Here is a 22,004-nt window from a genome sequence, read left to right as displayed (position 1 = left end):
AAACAAGTCCATATATTAAAGCTATGGTCTTCGATCTGAAACACAGTTTGGCTGATGAGACACATTTGAAAAACGCAGCCTCACTCACCCCTCCCCTCTGTGTTCCAAGATCCCGCCCCCCAGCTCGTATCGCCCTTCTTAGCCTCCTAACAACACGCCCCCTCCGACAGAGCAAGAAGTCGTTACCGCTGCCAGCTGATCAGTGCAGAGCTGACTGTGGGCGAGGCTTTACCTTTCTCGGGGTGTCTTCACCAGCTCAGTTTACAAAGCTAAAGATGTGTGGCTAACTTATGCTAAAATCTTTTAACAGAGCCGACCTGTTCTGACCAGCAGCGTTCAGTCATTAGCCGGTATAGGCATAGACTAACCAGAGTTATTCAGCTGACATCTCCCACTGTGGTAAACAAAGTCATCCCCTGTTCAACAGAAACTCAGCTGTCTCGGCGTCAGTCTTCAGTCCCAAATCCCCTGCAGCTTTTTCCACCGGTCGTACATTCCTCCAATATTCAGTCTCTGTTTGCAACTGTATCGCTCATAATTCTTCCTTGCTTCAGCCTTTTCCTTAAAAGTTTTTCATTTTCTTCCCTTCCCTGTGGAGGGTAACAGTAACAGCTTCTTGGTTTCGGTCTACTCTGGCTCCATGACGCTTCGGTAGCTGAGCAGCTAGCTGACGTGAGAGGGGTAGTGGGGACGGACGAGGTGGGACCATGGGCATGACAGTGCGAAGCGAGGGAGACAGGGGATTGGATGGACTCACGGACCAATACGAACCACCTATGCCATGCATGGTTCTTATTGGTCAACTAGTATGCAGCTTTGCAGCGGATATACTGAATGGATTTTTTTCGTTCTTTTTGGTCTTTATATTGTGTAGATTGGACCACAGGACCATAACGGCCCTATAAACGGTGTTATTAAAATGTACAAAGCTTCCAAATAGTAGACCACAGCTTTAATCCAACGCCCTTCCTATTAAGTATTAAATATTTAGGGCTGTTGTCTAATTTAGCTGCAGCTTCAGTGCAAGTTAAGTATGTTCAGATTACATAGTAGGATACATCTATAATTTTTGGATAACTGATGAATTATCATCTATTCCCAACACTGCCTATGCATCATGTCTGTTACTTGTTCTGCATCTGAGCATCTTTTCTCTCCTCTCCACATGAAGCAGATGGAGAACTGAAGCAATAACATAAACAGGCAACAATTCTAGCTCAGCACTTAAAAGAAAGCAGCTGGTGACATTTGTTTGATGTGTTAAATAAAAAAGCAGCCATATGGAATCGAAGCAAGACAGGAGTTAAGACAGTTTGAAGACTTTATGTCAGATTTAAGGAAGCTGTTTTGTGCTTGGATGTTGACACAGGAGTAAAACTTCATGTAAGTCAGTTGTCATTTGTGTCTCTTTCACAAATCCCTTTTGGTTTAACGACAAACTTTGCTTCAGGGGACGAGTTGTGTGCTGTTTGAGCTAGAGTTGAGTGATGTTTTAAATAAAGTGGGTTTATTTGGCATCTGTTAACCGTCTGTTTTTGTTTATTAGACCCTCATTCAAGCGGTTGTCAAAGCCTGATTACATAATCTGGCATATGGGGCAGAATGAAAAGATTTTTATTGGGCATGACATTTTTATTGAGATTTGGATTATACTGTCAAAGCAGTTTCCAAAACAAGCCTGAAAGTTGAGATAGCTACAGGAAAATAAGTTTATTAACTAACTGACAGGCTTAATAACTTGGAAAGAAATCTGACAAAGAAAGCAGTTTGTAGATTCTCTGTATTAATTTGTCTTTATTGCTGCTCGGACAGGTTCAGAGCAGCTGCTGTGTAATAAAAATAGTAATGTCAGCTCAGGGAGGAGAGGATATTCTTGAACTAACAGAGGTTTTTTTTTAAAGCCTTGCTGCAGGGACGTTTAAAACTGAACAAGGCCCACAAGTCTCAGCTCAGGTGTTCTGTTACTAAAGAAGTGAATCTTCAGCACACATTTTTATGGCTACCTGATGATATTCTGTAACTTAAACTGTCAAAGCCAGCTGACACATCTTTCCACCTTAATATTTGTTTAACTTCTTTGAGGGTGCAAGCCTGGCTGTGTTTTATACCTCACCAGAGTTTGGTTGAAGTGCTCTCGCTCGATTCTAATTAGACTCATCTTCAGACTTCCCTTCAGGCCTCTATGAAACGAATTAATGACGGTGAGGAAACCTGGGATGAACTAAACTCTGTGCTGCAGGGTGAGCTTCACAACTGCTCCACTTCAGCAAATAAAAAACTCAATTGTTGCCTTTAAAGTCTTAGTTGTGAAGTCAACCACAAAACAACAGACGGATTGGGAGGCGAGAAGGCAACAAGGGATGTGTGCTGAGGGCTCCCAGAGAGTAAAGCTTTGAACTGAGCAGAATCTTTGAAGTGAAAAGGTTCAATGTGTGAAAAAAGCATCTGTTATTCCTGAAGGTGTAGAAACAAGGACCTTGAGACTCCAACATCTGCCTACAAATCTTGCTTTTCCCATTGTGCTGTGGTGAGAAAGCTTTGTTTTCCAGTGGAGTGAATAAGAGATGACTGACAGCTCCCACTTTCAGACGTCACCAGCTTGAACCCACCTACACCTGAGTGGAAGAAACGGCCTCTCCGTGAGCTGTCAGGAGTCACTCTGTGGTATTTAGAAACTACCAAAAACAGATTTTACCCAAATTGGAGAAGAAATAGATTTGAATTTTTAAGAGGTGTGTAGGTGTTACTAAAAACAGAAAAGGCCGTTGAGGTGCTGCTGGGAGTACAAAAGAAAAGACTGAATGAGAAGGGTGCTTGTACAGAAACAAGTTCAGGCATATCAAAAAACAATTAGCAAACCTGCTGCACTATTTAAATGTAACTTGTGCAACTTGTTTAGCAGTTTGTTTTGTTCCATCAGAGGCTCAGATCATTCAATAAGAAATGTTTTAAGACCACTACAAAAAAAGTTTCCCCTCCTTCACTTTTCTTTTTTGCTATGTTGTTATTTTTTCTTCCAATCTCAGCATCTCTCAGACCAGAGAGGTGAAGTGGTGCTCAGCTAAGCTCTGGCTTTTTAGTACAGTGCTTCATTCTTTGGCAACTTTAGTCCTGGCTATCCGTCAAATCTCTCCTTACAGTGTGTCTGAGAGCGGATCCAGTGTCTGAGGACATTCCTGCTCTGAAATACAGCTCTTCAGTTATATGAAACGAAAGGTGCAGAGGAGAGCTGAACGGAACAAAAGAGGAGAGCGGCTGGATAAAGGAGGAATTATGCTCCTCTGGTCTGCACAGAGGAAAGAGGGTAGAGAGGTCGCTCTGAGGTTTCTGTTGGCTGTTTCTGATCTGTCTGTATGTAAGATGTCTATCCTCTGAGGAGCATCATCCTCCTTAAAGACTCAGGGGTTAAACACTGCCTGAATATTTAAGAAGGAGTTATTGATTATTTAATGACTGTAATTTAAATGCAGGGGCAGCTACAGACTGTGGTTTTTATAGACTGTAGCAAGCAAAGTATCAAGGTCACATTCAATACAGAGCCTGTTATTGTCACTTCTGAACTTCTGAAGAAGTTTAACATCAAAGTGAATTACAAATGTTGGTATTCTAACCTAAAGATGGATCAAATTTAAGTTTAGGTTGAGCTTCTCAGGTTTGGTGTCACAAGTCTCCTGTTTCTTTACACAAAATTGCAGTTCACTGTAGTCTTACAACAGAGGATTAGGATGAGGGTTAAAAGACAAGAACAAATTTCAAATTTTTGAATAGTTACGAGCGAATATTGAATAGCTCTTTTGCTTGAAATGCCTATCCCTAGTGTTGACCTTTTCAACTATTCTTTTTAATGTCTTTTGTGAAGCACCTTAAATTTTTCAGTCTTTCCGCTGAAACGTGGTGTCAAAAGAAACTTGTCAAACTTGTCTTAATGTTAGGTAAGTCATAAAGTGAGTGGCTTCCTGTGGCTCAGAGAATAGACTTTAAAACAGCTCTGCTTGTTTACAAGTCCCTTCATGGTCTAGCACCAAAGTACATCTTGGACATGCTAGAACCATATGAACCAACTCGGTCTCTGAGAACCTCAGGGAGGGGTCTCCTGCTGGTGCCCAGAGTCAGGACTAAACACGGTGAGGCTTCATTCCAGTTTTATGCCCCCAAAATCTGGAACAGTCTGCCAGAAGATGTGAGACAGGCCTCAACTCTGACAATGTTCAAAGCCCGGCTGAAAACAGTTCTGTTCAGCATAGCATACAACAACTGAAAGTATTTTATCTGCACTCTCCTCTTCTAATTTAATTAATCATTTTTAATGTTTTATGATGTGATTTTATGCATTGATTTTATTTTGCCTATTGTGATTTTATTTTATGTTAGCTGTAAAGCACTTTGAATTGCCTTGTGTATGAATTGTGCTCTACAAATAAACTTGCCTTGCCTTGCCTTGCCTTGCCTAAAAAACATCATCAGTTTTGGCTATAAGGAAAGAAAGCATCTTGAGGATATATACGTTAATATAATAGGGCATTATTAGGCGCCGCCCTGTTGGTTGTGGCTGCCTGTTGCAGCTGCTCTCTCTTCTTAGTCTGTTTCTTGTGATTTTTTTGTCTCTTTTTTTCATAATCTTTGTATTTGGGGTGGATCATTACTTTGTGTGGCTCATTTGTTGGTCATGGACACCAAACTGTGTGTGTCTTCAGTGATATTTTGGCTACTTTTGCTCTGGTGTTTGGAGATCCTACATGTAACCATGGCTGCATTGTTTAAATGTAAAAGCAGCCATTAGCAGCCATTAGCATGTCAATGCTAACTGGTGCAAGGCCTGGTGTTTCCCCACAAGGTGAGGAGAAGGAGGTGAGGGCAACATGCTGGTTCTCAGGTGAGAGCTAAGAAGTGACAACATCAACCTGTCCCTCCATCCATCGTTATTGGGAACGTAAGACCTATCTCCAATAAGATGGACAAGCTAGCTGTGTTAACCTAGCAGCAGTGGAATGCCAGAAGGCAGAGTAGCATCATGCTCTCACAGACATGGCTAATGGAGCTAACACCTCAAGTTGAATTTAACATCACAAGATAACCCACATCCCTCTTTTTAGAGAACACATGAGATTTATTTTCATAAAATTTTATTTTATTTCCAAGTAGTATAACTTAAACCTTGTACATTTATATTTTCAGAATCTTTATCTTTTTGAGGATAAAAAATCTGTGGCCCTAGTCCTCCATTACGTATACCAGTTTCATAAACTTATAAAATGCAAGTGCAAAAATAAAAATGTATATAACCTCCAACTCACCCCTTTTTCCCCACCCCTTTTAAAAACATTATATCTGTACTTCTATGAACCAGGTTACTTGAACTTTTGACTGTGGTAGCATCTCTTTGACTGCAAACAAAACTTTCCTTTTTCTTCTTTTATCTTACTGTTTTACTTCTTGGACAAAGTTTCACCACAGGAAAATACACTGTCACAGATGGATCAAATTTTCTCCCCTGAGTCTCTCACAAAAGTTTTGACGTGCTACAAATGAATCACTCAGATTACATACTAACTCTCTCTGGACGCCACACATTGTATCATCCTTTTACAAGAGGAGCAGAAGGCAATTTACTCCATCAGACAGTAAATCAGCAGCCATCCAGCTGACTGACTGACCAGCCCGGCACCACTGCGGGAGTTTCGCTGACTCACAGAAACTTTTCCTGCTGAGTGGGCAGGTTGAGCTGAACAACAGTCCCACAGCAGAGAGGTGTCAATAACATCAGGAGCAGGTAGCAGCAGCCTGTCATCACTGATGGCTCCACACCAATTTGCTGCGTGAGCCGCTCAGAGACTCATTTTTGCTGGTCTAAGGTACTTCTTCACTGATTTTGTGTGGAGGAAGAGGAGGGATAGGGATGTTTCTTGGAGAGACACACTTGCTTTCTGAGTGGTATTGATGCTTTCAGGTTATCATACTCTAAGTGAAACTGGCTGATAGCGTGATACAATTTATTTCTTAAGGATTCAACAGTAAAAAAGCTTTTAAAGAAAACAACAAAAGAAGCTCTTATATCCATCACTCTTGGCGCTCATTCCAAGTGAGAGAAGAAGGAAGTTGAATGTAAGGAGAGGGGGGATAGATAAAAGGAGAGAAGAGGAGACAGAGGCAGGATAGGGAGGAGAAAAAGTTCAACACTGTTTGTTTACCGTTTGTAACCCCGAGAGAAAACTCCATGACTCAAAGTGATGGGAGGGCAGCAGCGCTGGCATCATTAAACTGAGAAGCTAGCAATAATAGAAACCCACTGGGCGTTGTTTTGCCAGTTTGTGTGTGTGTGTGTGTGTGCGTTTGTCTGTGTGTGTGTGTGCACTTCTTTATCTGCAGGTTTAGAAGGAGCTCTTTCTAAGAAAGAATGATCCTGTACGCTGAAGCCTCAAACGGTTTATCTTATCTCATTCTTTAAAATAGTTCATTTAAATCCCCTTGCAGACTCGTGTTCTTCACGGTCTATTCACCACTTAAGAAAGAGAAAACAGACTGTACTGAGAGCAGAGACGGGAGATATTGATTCAGAGCATGTTCGGTTTTGCGGCATTAGTTTCCTCGGGCAAAAATCCCGCCAGACTGATGAGACTGTCTGCAGTAAAGCCACCAGAGACGGCTGGTATTAATGGGCTAACACAGCTAAAACTCTCCTTGTCTCACACAGCAGGGGCAAAAAAGGAATCTTTAAAATGGTTTAAACAGATTGTTCTGATTTTGTATTCTGAAATAGTTATATCTCCAAATCTGCTTCTTTTTACTAAAGCCAGGCTCAATTTACTTTGTGTAGCATGTTGCCGTAGTTCTCAGATTACCTATTTCCCCAAAACACTGTAAAACAAAGCAACAAGCTTTGTTGTTTTTGTTGGGTGTGTCAGAGGTTTCGCCAACAGTCAGCAATGTGCATAAAAACCCTGATGTATCAAACGCAGTGTGCATTAGTAACACAAAATACACACCAGTGTGTTCATGCACAACAACTTACATTTCAATAAACGTCTGCTGCTGCTGGGCACACCCTTAGTAAACATCAAACTTTATGTCAGACAGCATAAAAATACCTTAAAAGCCTTTGTTCATTAAGTTAATGCTGTGCTTTGGTGGTAAATTTTCCCATGTTTCCAGGCAGTCAAAACACCCGAATCACTACGCTGTAAACTACCAGAGCCAAAGAGTCTGAAAGCCCTGGCATTTGTTTGCTTCATGTATTAGTTGGTTGGTTTTCAGTCTAAATTTGGCTACCACATCAGGTAAAAGAAAAGAAAGTGTCACTAAGACATATGAAAAACATTTTCTGTTATCATTTATCCTCATCTCTCATGAGTTACTAGTTCCAAGAAATTCTGAGCAGCCTCAATCCTCTCAGTGATTCAGTTTCTCAGACTCAACAGTGCTTTAATTTACCGAGGATGTACTTAATTATAGCTGATGGGCTTCCCCTGTGGGCCATGAGCACAGCTCTTATACAGCTAATGGGAAAGGACAGCGTGCTATGAGGAGGCTTTGTGAGCGGCTGTGAATGTTCTTGAGCCAAACAAGACGAGGCTCTGTGTGTGACTCGTTCCCAAGTGGCTGTGATACTAATTAACTGAGGGGACGATTTGTACGACACAGCTATTTGTGTCTGAAAGCAGACTGAGCAGGAAGGACGGTTCTGAGCGTACAAACATACATGAGAGATGATTAATAGCAACATTACTGATGTAGAGAATATACACTTCAGAGGATTTGTGACATCTTTGTGATAAAGAGGCAGAGCAACCCTCTGACCTTGTCTGGCTGAAGTTCTGCTGCATGACTCCCTGTCTGCCTGCCTCCTGCCACACCACACTGCTCTCATTTTTATGCTTTTTCCACAGCCGGCAGACCTGCGTGTGTCTTACTCTGCTCTGAGCAAAAACACTCCAAAATCCATGGATCATGGACTGTTGATAAGGGGCCAAAACACACCTCCAGCAAGAGCTATCAAGGTCACAATGCCAGCCATCTATCAAAAACACTCAGATCAACAAATGTGGATTTTTAAGCACCAGTGTCTTTGTAATATTTTTACCCTACTGAATAAAGATACGACCTTCACTAATGAGGCTTATTTCTGGATTCTGGAGTTAGATAAAAGCAGACAGCACAGAGCAGAGAGCTGTCATTGTTTGGTTCTGACTGATGCAGGTGACATTTTACACCAAAGTATGGGATCAGAAGATAGTAAATGTGTTGTTAATGCACAGCCTGCAGGTCTGAAAAATAGGACACTAAGACAGCTTCATGACCCATTTCAAATTAAACTCTTTTTACTCATTAGGGTACTTTTGTCTTTTTGAGATAAAGACTCATTTGTGTTGGGGCATGCCCCCAAACTACTGAACTAAACCAGTGCCCCAGGTTTGGTAAAGTCTTCCAAAAGCAGATCTGTTCACTCAGCAGCAAAACATTTATAACATGGTTAATAGACCATTTAAAGAAGTACATTTCTAAAGTCATTTTTGGACACTAAGGAACTAGAGATTTGCACTATCGTATACCACAACTCCCCCTATTCTCCTATACATGCGTTTTGCTTTTCTGACTTTAGCTATATGAATGTGTTCATTTGTGTACATGCATGTGCTAATGTGTGTACTTGTATATGTATATGTATATGTATGTGTAGGTATGTATGAGTAATTTTTGGTTTTCTCTGACCGCTTTTGCTTTCTTTTCTTACAATACAATAGATCATGTCAGAAAACAAAAACAAAAACAAACTTTAGCCTACTCATGATGACCCTTTCTGTTTTGAAGTTGTCTGTTGTATAAAAGTTATAAAGCAATAAAAATAAAGTAAAAAAAAAAAAACAAAGAAGTACATTTGATTCTCCTGAAGGGACTAGGGACTAGATTCAGAGCCTATGGCAGAATAAACCGTTTGGCATTGTCAGAGAAGGTTTGACAAATGTTTCATGGGTACAACCAACATACTCAGCTCTGCTGCTTAGCCCACAAATGCACGCTCCTTACAATGTGGCCTCTTTAACCAATTAACTTGCTGCTCAACCGTTTGTTGGAGCATTTTCTACATTTTTATATCATATGATCAGTATGTTGAACTTAGTAAAACATGAATGGGTCTCTACAGCTTGAAATATTTTTTCGGAATTTTGGGGGGTTTGTTTTTAGTGCTCAAACAAAAACAAGAATACAAAAAATATTTATTTATATTGTGATTTATATATTTATTTATTTTTCATTATTTCTATTTATTTTTTCCCTTGGCTGGAAAGTTAAAGTACAGATTAGGGCAACTGAAAAAAAACAAATAGCTACATTTTTTTTTATCATTATTTTTTTCTGAGAAAAAAGTCAACATTCTAACTTTAATCTCAGAATACTGACTTTTTACTCTGAAAAAATTGTAACAAAAATGTCTTGGATATACTTATTTATTATTTTTAGTGGTCCTAATCGTCTTCCATATTAAAGGGTATTTTTAACAACAGACTAAATATAAACTCAATGTGCAATGCTGAACTCTGCTGTTTATTTGTCTCATCTTTGTCCACAGTTGTTTACAATGTTTACTGCTTTATGCGCCTTTAATTGCTCCTCAGGGATAAAGAAAGTTTTTTTGTATTTGAATTTATAAGTGAAATAGACTTAATATCTCTTTTCATTTAAAAAAATGAAAGTTAAAGGGTTCAAAGGGGAGCTAATTCAAGGGTTAAAAGAGAAACAAGTTTTCCACATGCTATAAGATTTATTACCAAGAAGCATCGCTACAACAAAGAAATAATCTACCAAACACAAACCACCTTCATTTTTGTGCTATGTTTAGATTTCTGACACCGATTGATGGACAGAGCCTGATCTACAGTTGAGAACTTCTCACCTCTTCTCCAGGCTCGAAGTCTGGATGGGAAGAGATCACTAAGATGACAAACTGTCCCTCCTAATTTGTGTCACAAGTCTGAATCAATTTGGTCTAAGTGCTTGAATATCAGTGAGGACTTTTTCTAAGTGTAACACGGCAGAGAAGAAGAAGAAGAAGTAGGGCACACCTGAAATAGAAGCACCAAGTGTGCAGAGACAAAGCAGGAAGAGAGGGAGACCTTGTCACAATGTATAAAAGTCAGTGGAGGTGTGAGTTGTCTCAGGAGAATAAGAGAAACATTTACAACCTGCTCTCTGCCGAAAATTAATTAAACAAAAGATAACAGCTAAATTATCCCTTTTAACACATTTATTAGTTGATCAGCTTTCAGAGATCTCCTGTTTTACACTTTTTAAGACATTATAAAACTAAATAAATGCACTTGCACTGACACCCTTATGCTGAAACGCATTTGTAGACTTTCTTGTCAGCTTGCAACACTTGCAACACTGATATCAGTTCAGCTTCACTGTGCTTTTTGGTTTGTTTTGTGCTAAAGGACTGAAATAATCATCCACAAGTGGTTCTTGTAGGAGGCTGTGGTCTGTTCAGAGTGTTTGTTGCTTGTTGTTAGGATAATATCCTGAGATGTGGAGGAGATGTGCAAAGCATTAAAAATGTTTTGGCATTTATAAAAGCTGAAACCGAAATATCAAGTTATATATTTCCCAGACTGCTTGGGAAAACAGCCATTTTCATTCAGTAACACTGCAGGGAAATCTCTCCATACAAGAATAATCTGATTGAGATTGGTTTCCGGGTGGCAGGAAAAAGATATCTGAATACTAAATCGATGTCATTCACTCGCAACTGAAGAGAAGAGGGAGACAACAAGCAAATCCTGTTGAGTACCCTGAGAGCAGCAGGTAACCAGGAAATTGGTTACAAAGATGAGGAATATTTATGAAACCTGAATGACTCATAACTCAGCTATAATTACATGGAGCAGTAATACCTAATAGCGAACGCTTGATGTATGAAGGTCTGATGGATGTATCATATGCAGGTGTTCCTTTGTGTAACCTCCATAATTATGTTGCCTCATTTCTAGATGTTAAAGAGACACTTACCCAGAAGTTGTTCTGAAAGACGGCCATCTTCACTGAGAGGTTTACAGCAATCTGTCAAGGAAGAGAGGAAAAGGGGAGGACTGTTAAAGGTGAAGGTTTTCCTTTCTGATCTGTCAGACCTATTTTTTGTATTCCCATCACACTTTAAGTGAATTGCCTTTAGGCTCCTTGTTACAATCTGTAAAATGCTCAGCCTTTTCTTCGCCCTCTGACAATAAACTGTGGCACTGAAGTCTCTGCAAATTGCACACAAACAAGCCTTCAGAAAGTCTTGACTTTAAAACAACTCCTCCTGAGACACCTTCAGTGTAGGATGGGAGCTCCTGAGGGAGATCAGAGTAGAGCTTAACAAATGACTTCAAAGGATAAACTCAGAGGATAGAGGGAGCAGAGGAAGGAGGCATGGAGGAGGAACGACAGGAGAGATGGGGGAGGACAGCGAGGGGAGATAAATCGATAGCCGAGCTACAAAGGAAGCCACAGAGGAGATGATCAGAGCTGGTGAAACTGGAAGCTGTGGTTCTTGGCTGTGATTGGCTGATCAGTCTTTGGTCCTCAGATACTGTTCACGAGCTTCATTTGTAACCAGGTTTTTTGATGTGAGAGATGAAACCAACTATCAGTACGAGAGAGAGAGGGCTTCTTTTGTTTACTTTCTAGTGGATACCAATCAAGGTGTAAAAAAATGCATTTATGCCTCCTAAGAGGTTAGGAGAAACAACAAATATAACTTTTAAATGTATATTAAACATCTATACTACAAAAATCCAAAGATATACATTTTTTTAAACTAAAAGGGATGGTTTAGGACTTGTCAACTTCCGGAGCTTTACATGAGACTGAAACTCACAAATCTTAAAGTAAATGGGAGGCTACAGCAAAAAGAATCTTAACAGCAGGTCACATCAGTGACTTTTATTTGACATGAGGATTAAAGGTTAGAAACAGTCTACCTCATGGACCCTGACTGGTGGATTATTCTAAAGCACAGCGATCTCGGGGTAATATAGCACTGTGAGCCCTTTAAGATTCACCATTAAGGGCTTTGTAGGTGAGAAGAAGGATTTTAAATTGTATTCCAGATTTAAGGGGAGCAAATGTGGAGAAGATAACACTGGTCCCAGTAAGTACTCAAGCTGCAGCGTTTTGGACAAGCTGGAGTCTTTAGAGAGACTGGGTCAGTCTGGACATGCATGAACGAGTTTTCCCTCATCACTCTGAGACAGATGTGTTTGACTTTTCTGATATCCTGAAGGTGACAAAAAAGCTTTCCTTGAAATGTGTTCAAAGTGAAAACATTTAAAAGTATAACCTTGTGCCTATGGCTTGCTCCTAATCAAGGGGCAACATCCGGTAAGTAAAATTGGAGCCTATGCGGAAGTGGCCGTTTGTTTGAGGCCGGCTGCAGAGAGACCAGAAGTCACATACACACCCAGCCATTAATATGAGCTTTTACAGCATTAAAAAGCATATTTACAGCCTGGTTCAAAACACGCATTGGGTTTCAAAGGCTGGTTTCACAATCTGCGCACACTGTACGGTGAGTGAATTTTTTTCTATCTCTGCGGTTTAGAAGTTATTAGGATCATTTGATTTTCCAATCAGAGGCACAGCTCAGATCACATGACCGCCAGGCGCCCTGTAGCTGCTCAAAGAAAAACTCACAGCCAGCGTCATAGCGAATGTGGCTGCGTCTGCAGATTGGCTTCATTTCACGGTTTCAGGAACGGACAGGTGACGTCGTGGATGCTTCGTCCATGTTTTATACAGTCTATGCTCCTAACCTGTTAGTTTCAACCTGGATTACAACACTGGATTACAAATTCAGTACCAAAGTTTGGAGGTGATTATCACTCTTTTTTAAAGTGAAGGAGGAAGATATCTGTCCAGGGCAGCAGCAGACAGTGTTGAGTCAGCTCACACAAAAAGTGAGTAAGCTCAAAGTTCAGTTTGCACTAATTAAAATAAACTAGTTCACATTCATAGTTCATTTTTGAAAATTTTAAACTTAGTTTGTCCAAAAAATGATCTAGTTCATGATAATTTCTTTGCTACAAGTTATCTTTTTTTGCCATCTGTGCTGCAATCCATATCCCTTGAGCTAATTCCCCAAATATATGAATCTCTGTATGCTGTAACAGCACCACAGACAGAAAAAAAGAAAAAAGAAAAAAGAAAAACCGTGACCATATTGTGTGAATTGTCAGCAGAATGAGCTACGCTGAGTGCACAGAGAGTGCTGTAGTAGATTTGAGATCTGTCGCAGTAGATCACAGTGCTCGGCACCTCCTGTCACCTGTCAGAAACTCCCCTCATCTCTTGGCACCTTTGGGTGTTCCTCAGATTGTGAGCGGCCGCTCACTGCCTCCTGCTCCCGTATATGGGTTAAAAACTGAGCTGTTCAGTTCACTGTTCATGAAAATATTTTTACTCATTCACACGGGACACTGGCAGCAGAGTCACAGGAGTTTAACAATCTCTGATAATCACAGGTGCTGTACTTTGGTTTCAAATGATGCAAAATGCTGATGTGCTTGGCTAATAAGGTCGAATCCCCCTCACAAGAAATTACTTTACTAATAGAAAAAAAGAACTGTACTTTCCTCTTACATTCTGCTTTAGTAAAATTCAGCCACACTTTAGAGCTCTTTTCAAGTCTAAACTTAATCAGACAACTGATAAAAGTGTGGTCCAGGGATTTAATTTTAATGCAGCGACTCAGCAAGATATAAGTAGACTAGACTCAGTAAACAATTTTGCCTTTTGGGTTTTGAAAAATATGGAACCAGCTCTTCAATAGAAACAGATCTGACTTCTATCCCCAACAGTAAGCCATCAGAGACTCTGTGAAAGCTGAGAGGTTTTGATAACTCTGTAAGGGATTTTGTGAATTCCAAGATCTTTTCAAATGAAATTCATCAATCTCAAACATCACACTGAATTAAAAATGAATCTCCTCAGTTTACTTTCAAAGCAATTTTAGTGAGCTGAGCTATTTTCATTTCTTCCTTTTCTGCCTCAGGAGTTTTCGAGCAACTCACTCTGTCAACAAATAAATAACAGGATTTACCCAAGTCCAGTCCTGCCTTGTTGTTGTTTTTCTATCCTGTTTGTCGACTTTCTCTTTGGTCATCTTTCTGCCACCATGTTTACACAGAGAATACTGAGCTTTACAGGAAGTATTTGTTATGGGAAACCCTCACATAAAGCCAGGCCACAATTTATAATACAGATGGTAACCTATCAACTCTTGATACCTAGTGCAATCTATGGAGACAAGGCAAATCATAATCATGACTATGAAGCAATTAATTGAGGTCAAACACTTAGATAATGTAGCTTTAAGCTATCAAAACTCTGACTCTAACCTACATAATCACAGAGAGGAACAAAAGATGTCTTCTTAACCTTCTGATATTTGAGTTGTCATGACTGCAGGCTGTGTCTTAATGGATAAAGAGCTCTTTAATTGGGCGGCGGAGGGAGGAAATAAACTCACAGCAGCTGAGTGTGCACTCTCTGACCCCCAGCTCACTCACGTTAACGCATGCAGAAGCTCTGAAATTTGGTCCTGCCCTTTCCAAGTGAGTCTGTAATGCCAAAGTGTTTCCCCAGGGCTGGCCTCATGCAGGGTGCAGGGTATGTGTATGTGGGTGGGTGGGTGAGGTGGGTGTGTGTACTGACAACAGCCCTCTCCCTGTGTTGGCACAGGCTCAGCTCAGGCCTATTAACCTGGCATCCGGCAGCGAGCAACACACAGAGAAAGAAACACAGCTCACACAAACCTCACACTCCCCACCTCACACCTTGTTAATTAGCTCTGCGGTGGGACTGGAGGCCCTGCAGACCACATTCTGTTTGGCTGAGCGGGTTGGTCTGACACAGGGGGGGCAAGGATACTAAGGGATACGGAAAGGCCAGGTTACATCGTATTAATAATTTAACAATTCACTTTAATCAGTGGAAACATGGATCAAAAATAGGATCATGTCCTGCTTTAGTTCAGTCATAGTTGGGGGATTTTTTCTCAGTAAGATATATTAATCTGATCTTAATAGTTTTTTAGTTTCCTTCTTTTGAAAAAAATAAAATAATTTGATGACGAGGAAATGATTAAAAAAACAAATTTACTACATGTCCCTGGACGGTTAAACCAAGAACATTCATTATATTACTGCTGTCTCTCTTTCTTGTCATTTGGAGGTAGTGGTAATATGATCCTGCTGATTTCAGCTGCTTTTTAGCAGGTGTTTATTGGCTGTGATGGTCTAATGCAATCTAAAATTAGATAATTTCTCCCTCTGTTTCTCATCGTGTCTCTTCGTCCTGGCAGACTACCTGCATTTGCTTATATCTGGCACACCACGCACGGTGGGAGTCCGTTTATTTGTGTTTTTGGTCAAGTAAAATATGGCCCCGTCTGAGTGTAGAGGAAACCGGCAGACGAGCAGGGAGGGGGTGTTTGGTGCGTGCACCCTGGGCTTCTGCTGCACAAAAACACTGCTGTAGGGGTCATTTCTGCCCTAAACCCAACTTGGACCCAAGTTAGGACCCAACTTGTTCCATCCCAGAGTATCACTTTAAGGAACAAGTCTTCATTAACACAGGTCGACATGTTGTTGTCATTGTTGTTGTTGTTGTTGTTGTGTGCTTCTGCAGGAAGTAAACAGTGGTGGAGGGTGTGAACTGCAGGAGTGGCAAGAAGAGGTTAAAAAAGTTGAGATTTTTATTTATAAAAATGATCCTGAACATTTAATTTTATTTAATCAATCAAAAAACTTTATTTCCTGGCAAAACTTTAATTGAGCTTTCCTTTTTAATTATTTATTTATGCACTTGTTATTTGCTTGATATTTCTAGGGGTGCACCAATCACAATTTTCTGGTCAATCACCGATCACTGATCTTTAAAAAGCCTGACCTGCTGATACCGATTTAGGCCGATACTGAGTTTTACTTTTTATTTATTATAACCGACAGCATATGCCTTCAATGTTACAATCTTATTTGATTGAAAATCATTGAACAATACCTGTGAAACAATAAAATATTCATGTTTTAACTTAACCAATAAGTGTCCTGAGTTTTAGGTCTCAGAGCAAAAAGCAACAACGGCTGGCTGTCAGACATTTCCAGAGGTATATAGCTCAGTTTCATATGTAAGGATAGGCCGATCACCAATCTCTAATCCCTGATCACTGATCCCCCAAAATTAAGGAAATCGGCACCGATTGGTGCATGTCTAGATATTTCCCTACATATTTTATTGTAACATGCAAATAATTTAAAGTTTTTCCATGGGCATCCTTGTCAACACCAGAAAATGTATATAGCTTCTCTTCAGTATTTCACTGCTGATCTGGCTAGTTTCTATTTATTATGTACTTTTTAATAAGTTAAAGCACAAGCAGAGTCTGCACCTCCAGACTGGACATGTGGATTACTTTAATGCCATGGTTACTATCACAATGGTTATCTCAGACACTCTTAATTTTAACGATCTGGAGTCAGGTCATTGATTTTGAGAACATTGTGAGCCACACAAGCCTGTGTGTCAAAAGTTTTAAAAACCTGAGGGAAGGGGAGGACCACAGTATGCACCTAAAGATAAAAAGAAGTCACATTTAATATCCAGCCTGAATGTATCAGGATATTCACAGTATATCTCTTTAAAGCCCAATCCAAAGAAAATGTTGGTCTACAACTAAAAACAAGAAGGAGATTTTTTCCAGAAGCAACTGCTGAAGAGACATTTTAAAGGTCACCAGCCCACAGCCAATAAATGCTCCTAAGGCAGAGTCTAATGGCAAAACCCCCATGAAAGGGGAATCCTGGCTGGACCAGATGGTTTTCTGGAGCAGACACTGTAGACAAAGAGAGAATGATAGATATGAAGGAGATACAGACAAACAACACTTGTTTACTCATCGTGTCAGCCTGGTGCTCCATATTGAGACAAGCAGAAAATCAACTGTTGTTTTGTTTTCATCCTTGTAGCTTTAACACAGCACGATGGAGACACACAGAGACAGAGAGAGGTGTGCACTGGGACCCCATGTGGAGAGCAGCCATGGTGGGATGCATGGAAGAAGCTGACACCCAGCATTCTCCATCTGCTTCCTGCTGAACACTGAGCTGAAATCAGCTCTGAGGCAAATGAGTAGAGAAGAAGTGGGACACACCGTGACCTTGATTCCTCATGCTCAAGATCATCTTTTATTCAGAAATTAATGCCCCCACAGAGTTTGGTCTCGCTGTGTTTGTCTTCATGCTCATATGGTTTGGAAACAGCTGTGTATCTGAAGAAATGAAAATCAAGTTTTTAAACAGAAAAAAACTTGAACATAACAGGAAGTCAACTCAAAGCTTGAGAAAAGCGAGTAGAGGGTCAATTTGAGTTTAAAATGTAAGCTGTCGCAGCAAAACTAAGTCCTTCAAGCTTAAGTTAGTACTGATTCTTTTTCATTAATAAGTTATAGCAAATGGGAAATGGCAGGGAAGTTCAAGAAAGGGCCACAAAGATTTTTCAGTTACGCATAGACATATTCAGATAATCCAAGCAGAAGTAAAATGGGAGAGTTTTACAACAGAATTATACATTATTGTTTTTGAAGTATTTTTACCTTGCTTTGTACTTATGTATTTTAACTCTTGTACTTCTTTTATTGTGAAGTGCCCTTGAGTGTCCTGAAAGGCGCCATTCAAATAAAATGTATTATAATTATTATTATTGTTTAGAAAAAAAGACGCTGAGATGTACTCAATCAATCAACCAATTTTAAGGATAAAACATTGGTAAAAAATGTTTTCACAGATATTGAGATCTTTATTCATGATTAACAGTAGGAGTGGGAACAGGGGCGTGTAACACTGACAAAGAATAATGTCTTGATAAAGTGGATTTAGAAAATTATGTTGGAATCTCCTACTGTACTGGTAATATAAATTCAAGGAAAACTGATCTTATGCATTTATTTACAACTGAGGAGGTTATGTAAATACAAAACACTGAAACCACTCAAGCAAGTCTTGAGGTCAAACAGTAGCAGGAAGTGTATGAGTAACAGTTTAAAGTAGCCGACAGGGTTTACTTAGTAAAATGTTGCAAAAAGATCCACAAAAAACTACTACGACAGCGTTTTAACCTGACGCTCCCCCTCATTGTAAACAAGATTGAGTCTGTCAAAGTTTGTCAAGTGTGGTTCTGTTTTGTAGATAACTAAGATGGTTGGTTGTGGTCGACCACTGACTCCTGAAGCTTTTCATATTTCTCGGCGGGGTGGTTAATTAGCAGTTTGTGACACAAATTAGTTGTCAAGCTGCCTTTAAAGGCAATCTCTTCCCTACCTAGTCTGCAGATTGGGGTTTGGCACAATACAGTAAGATGTGACAGGATGCAATACTATAGAGGTGTCCCAGTCCGATATTGATATCGGATATCGGTCCGATATCAGCAAAAAAACAAGTATCGGTATCGTATCGGAATCCATCTAAAATCTCCAATAGAAGCAGTTTCTGTTACCCATTGGTTAATAATAAATGGGTTAGTTTTTCCTCTTATCTACTGTTGCTTACTACTGTTCTTTGTTTGAATAATATCACTTAATCAAGCATTTTCTAACATGACAGACATAATACAAAATAAGTAATAAAAGTATGCATGTTTAATGCTGATATCGTATCGGATTAATATCGGTATCAGCCAATACTCAATGCTGCAGTATCCGAAGTGAAAATGTAATGATCCCTACAACACTATTCAAGGCTAGCTACACGGCCCACGATACGATATCACAAAACAGAACAAGAGTCACTGAATAAGCTGTTTGGCATTGGCAGAGCAGATTTGGCAAAATTTTCATTGTTGCAACTCACACACTCAGCTCTGCTGCTAAACTCTGATTGCATGTTTCTTAAAAATGTGTCTCTAATTAAAAGAGAAATAAACAGGTTTTCCAATTAAATTTATTGCCAAGAAGAGTTGTCACAACAAAGACCTAATCTTCTAAACACAAACTGCCTTTTTTTCATGCTATGCTTAAATTGTGCGAATCAAGACGTATAAGTTGCCCAAATAGTATTTTGTCCCTTACTTAGTCTGGACACAGGTTTTTTTAAACTTGTTTTCACTAATGGAAAAAAAGGGTTTGAAATATCCAACTAAACTGAACAATTCTGTTTCCAGCCAATCTTGCTGGATTAGCCATAGTTTGTTTTAAATGGGTTAAGATTGTATGGCTACTTAAAAGGTCCCACAAAGAGAGAAAATGTATGGTGAAGCAGAGCAGCACGACTGCAAAGATAAGTCAGTAAATGAAGAAACAAGGCTCAATGTGAGAGTTGTATCTTCAGCAGACAGACAGCAGGTCAGTGCAGGAGTCGAGGCAATCGTTCTTATCAATGGTGACACGCTAACCTAAAGTCCTGCTCTCTGCCGCCTTCACACTGCCTGACAACACACAGATGGCTGCACTGAAAAATTACTCTCAAAGAAAGCAGAGGGTGAAGAGTGAAAGAAAGTCTCATACACAGAGAAAATCTTTTCATGGCCCATTTAATTCCTGAAGGAAATAAATGGTGAATCCTCTCCGCCCATACTCAGCATTTCTGTGTTTATTTCTCTGTTCTATTTCTTGCTGCAGGAAAAGACAGACAGAGAGCTCTACTAGCTTGTGCCTCTGAAGCAAGAAAAGGAAGAGAGGTCAACATAAACTGCCGCCTCCTCACCGTCTCCACCTGCTGTCATCCTCCTCTGGGTGACAGCAGGGATATGAAAGGTTGGACAGAAACTACTCCCTGCGTCACTCCTAATTCTGTCAGTGAAATTACCTGAAAACAGCCTTCTGCTCTGGCCCAAACAGAGAGAAATAAAAATGGATTTGGGCTAAATGAAATGACACAAGTGAGCGTGGGTAAAGATGCTTCACTAACCTCTGAACAGGGACATTTGTCACAAGCTCAGGGAGCAATTCAGGAGGGAAATGGAAAATGACAAAGAGCTGGAAAGAATGTGAAAAAAGAGAGGTGAAAAGCAGAGGAGGAGGTGAAGCAAAGACTACAAACAAAACCAGACAGGCTGATGAAGTAGACAGGTAAACACAAACACGCCTCCTAACAGGTGAAGGGCAAGTTGGCAAAGGAGATAAAACTCAAGTGACAGCAGCTGTGGCACAAACAAGTGAAAAGATCGTGTAACGCACATTTTAACTGACAAACAGGAACTATAAAGACTTGATAACTAGCTCTTTGAGACCATCATAGTAATTTTTCAGTATCTAAGGTTATCATTTCATAAAGTGAATCAAAAATTAACTTAATCACTTGTTGCAGCTCTGTAGCAGAAGGATGTTTTAAAAAATAGCAACAAAACCGTTTCCTGAAAGGCCAGCAATGCAGTCAGTCTGAATAAAAGTGACAGGCTGACAGAGAGGTAGACCGAGGACAAACACACTGACTTTAAAGAGCAGCTGGAGCATCACAGGGAAGTCTACTGCACTGCAGATCGACTCATCTGTCCTTCAGCGTTAGTTTAAACTTGATTTGCTGAAGCGTGGAGGGGAGATTATTTTACGTCAGGCCTGATTTCCCCTTCTCCACCCCTGACAGCCCTCTACCACGTCTGACTGACTGCTGGGCCTGGTTATTTAGAGCAGGACTTAACTGTAGACATTCAGTTACTTTCATCAATATAGAATCTCTGTGGTTTGTTATAGTTTAAGCTCCATTCACTTACTCCCTCTAAAGATGATGCTCAACTAAGTTTTCTTGGACCGATTCTATTTTTAAAGGAAAGCACACATTTTATCCCATTGCATCATTGTATATCATACAGGAATTGTATCCTTTCACATAGCATGACACCTTATTATAACATAGTGTATTATAGTGTAACGTACTGTGCTGGAAACGTACCGTATCACATTGAGCCATATCACATCGAACCATATCACATTATATCACATCATATCACATTAACCGTAAAACATCGTACCGTATCACATTGTACCGTATAACATTGTACCATATCACATTGTATCGTATCACATTGTACCATTTCACATCGAACCATTTCACATCGAACCATATCACATTAACTGTAAAACATTGTACCATATCACATCATATCGTATCACATCATACCGTATCACATCGTACCGTATCACATCGTACCGTATCACATCGTACCGTTTCACATCGTACCATTTCACATCCTACCCTATCACATTGTACCGTATCACATTGTACCGTATCACATTGTATTGTATCACATTGTATCATTTCACATTGTACCATTTCACATCAAACCATATCACATTATATCACATTATATCACATCATACTGTAAAACATTGTACCATATCACATAGTATCGTATCACATCATACTGTATCACATCGTACCGTATCACATCATACCGTATCACATCATACCGTATCACATCGTGACGTATCACATCGTGACGTATCACATCGTGACGTATCACATCGTGACGTATCACATCGTGACGTATCACATTGTGACGTATCCCATTGTGACGTATCACATCGTACCATTTTATATCCTACAATATCACGTAATGTATCATAACAGAACTGTTTTTGTATGTTATCCCATAGCATTCTATTGTATCTATTGTATCACATTGCATCACGTCCAAGCGGCAACCTCTGTTCTGAAAATATGAGATAATGCTACAGCAGTATTTCAAGTGTCTTCTTGATGCACCCCAAGCCAAAAGAGTCATTTTCACTGCAGAAACAAACAGCCTGTTTACAGCCTGGTACAAAAAAAGGTTCTCCTGTCTGAATCACTAATTTCTCTATCAGCTGGCATAGACTGAAATTTTAATTAAGAAGATATCCAGAATGCATGTTTGCCCAATCAGAGGCACAACTCAGCTCATGTGACTGATGGGCACCCTATAGCTGTTAGGGTGGAGACTCAAAGTCTGCCCCATTCCCAATATGATCATGCCAATCTTCCTTTATTTTGTATCATAGTTTA

General features: G+C 39.9%; 1 protein-coding gene across 1 annotated transcript in view; it reads right to left on the bottom strand.

Annotated features, from left to right (window-relative positions):
- The window catches only part of fcho1 (FCH and mu domain containing endocytic adaptor 1), a 63,130-nt gene that overhangs the window by 33,915 nt on the left and 7,211 nt on the right, over positions 1-22,004 (bottom strand). The window contains exon 2 of the mRNA XM_074668084.1: positions 11,002-11,052. Within this exon, the coding sequence (XP_074524185.1) occupies positions 11,002-11,028 (27 nt within the window). The 5' untranslated portion in view covers positions 11,029-11,052. The remainder of the gene's footprint in view (positions 1-11,001; positions 11,053-22,004) is intronic.

The sequence above is a fragment of the Halichoeres trimaculatus genome, unplaced genomic scaffold, assembly GCF_033239565.1.
Source record: "Halichoeres trimaculatus isolate MK-OKI-2021-1 unplaced genomic scaffold, fHalTri1.1 fHalTri1_scaffold_4, whole genome shotgun sequence".
NCBI classification, from domain to species: Eukaryota; Metazoa; Chordata; class Actinopteri; order Labriformes; family Labridae; genus Halichoeres; species Halichoeres trimaculatus.
The sequence above is the reverse complement of the archived record's forward strand: the minus strand, read 5'-3'. Positions and strand labels throughout refer to the sequence as shown.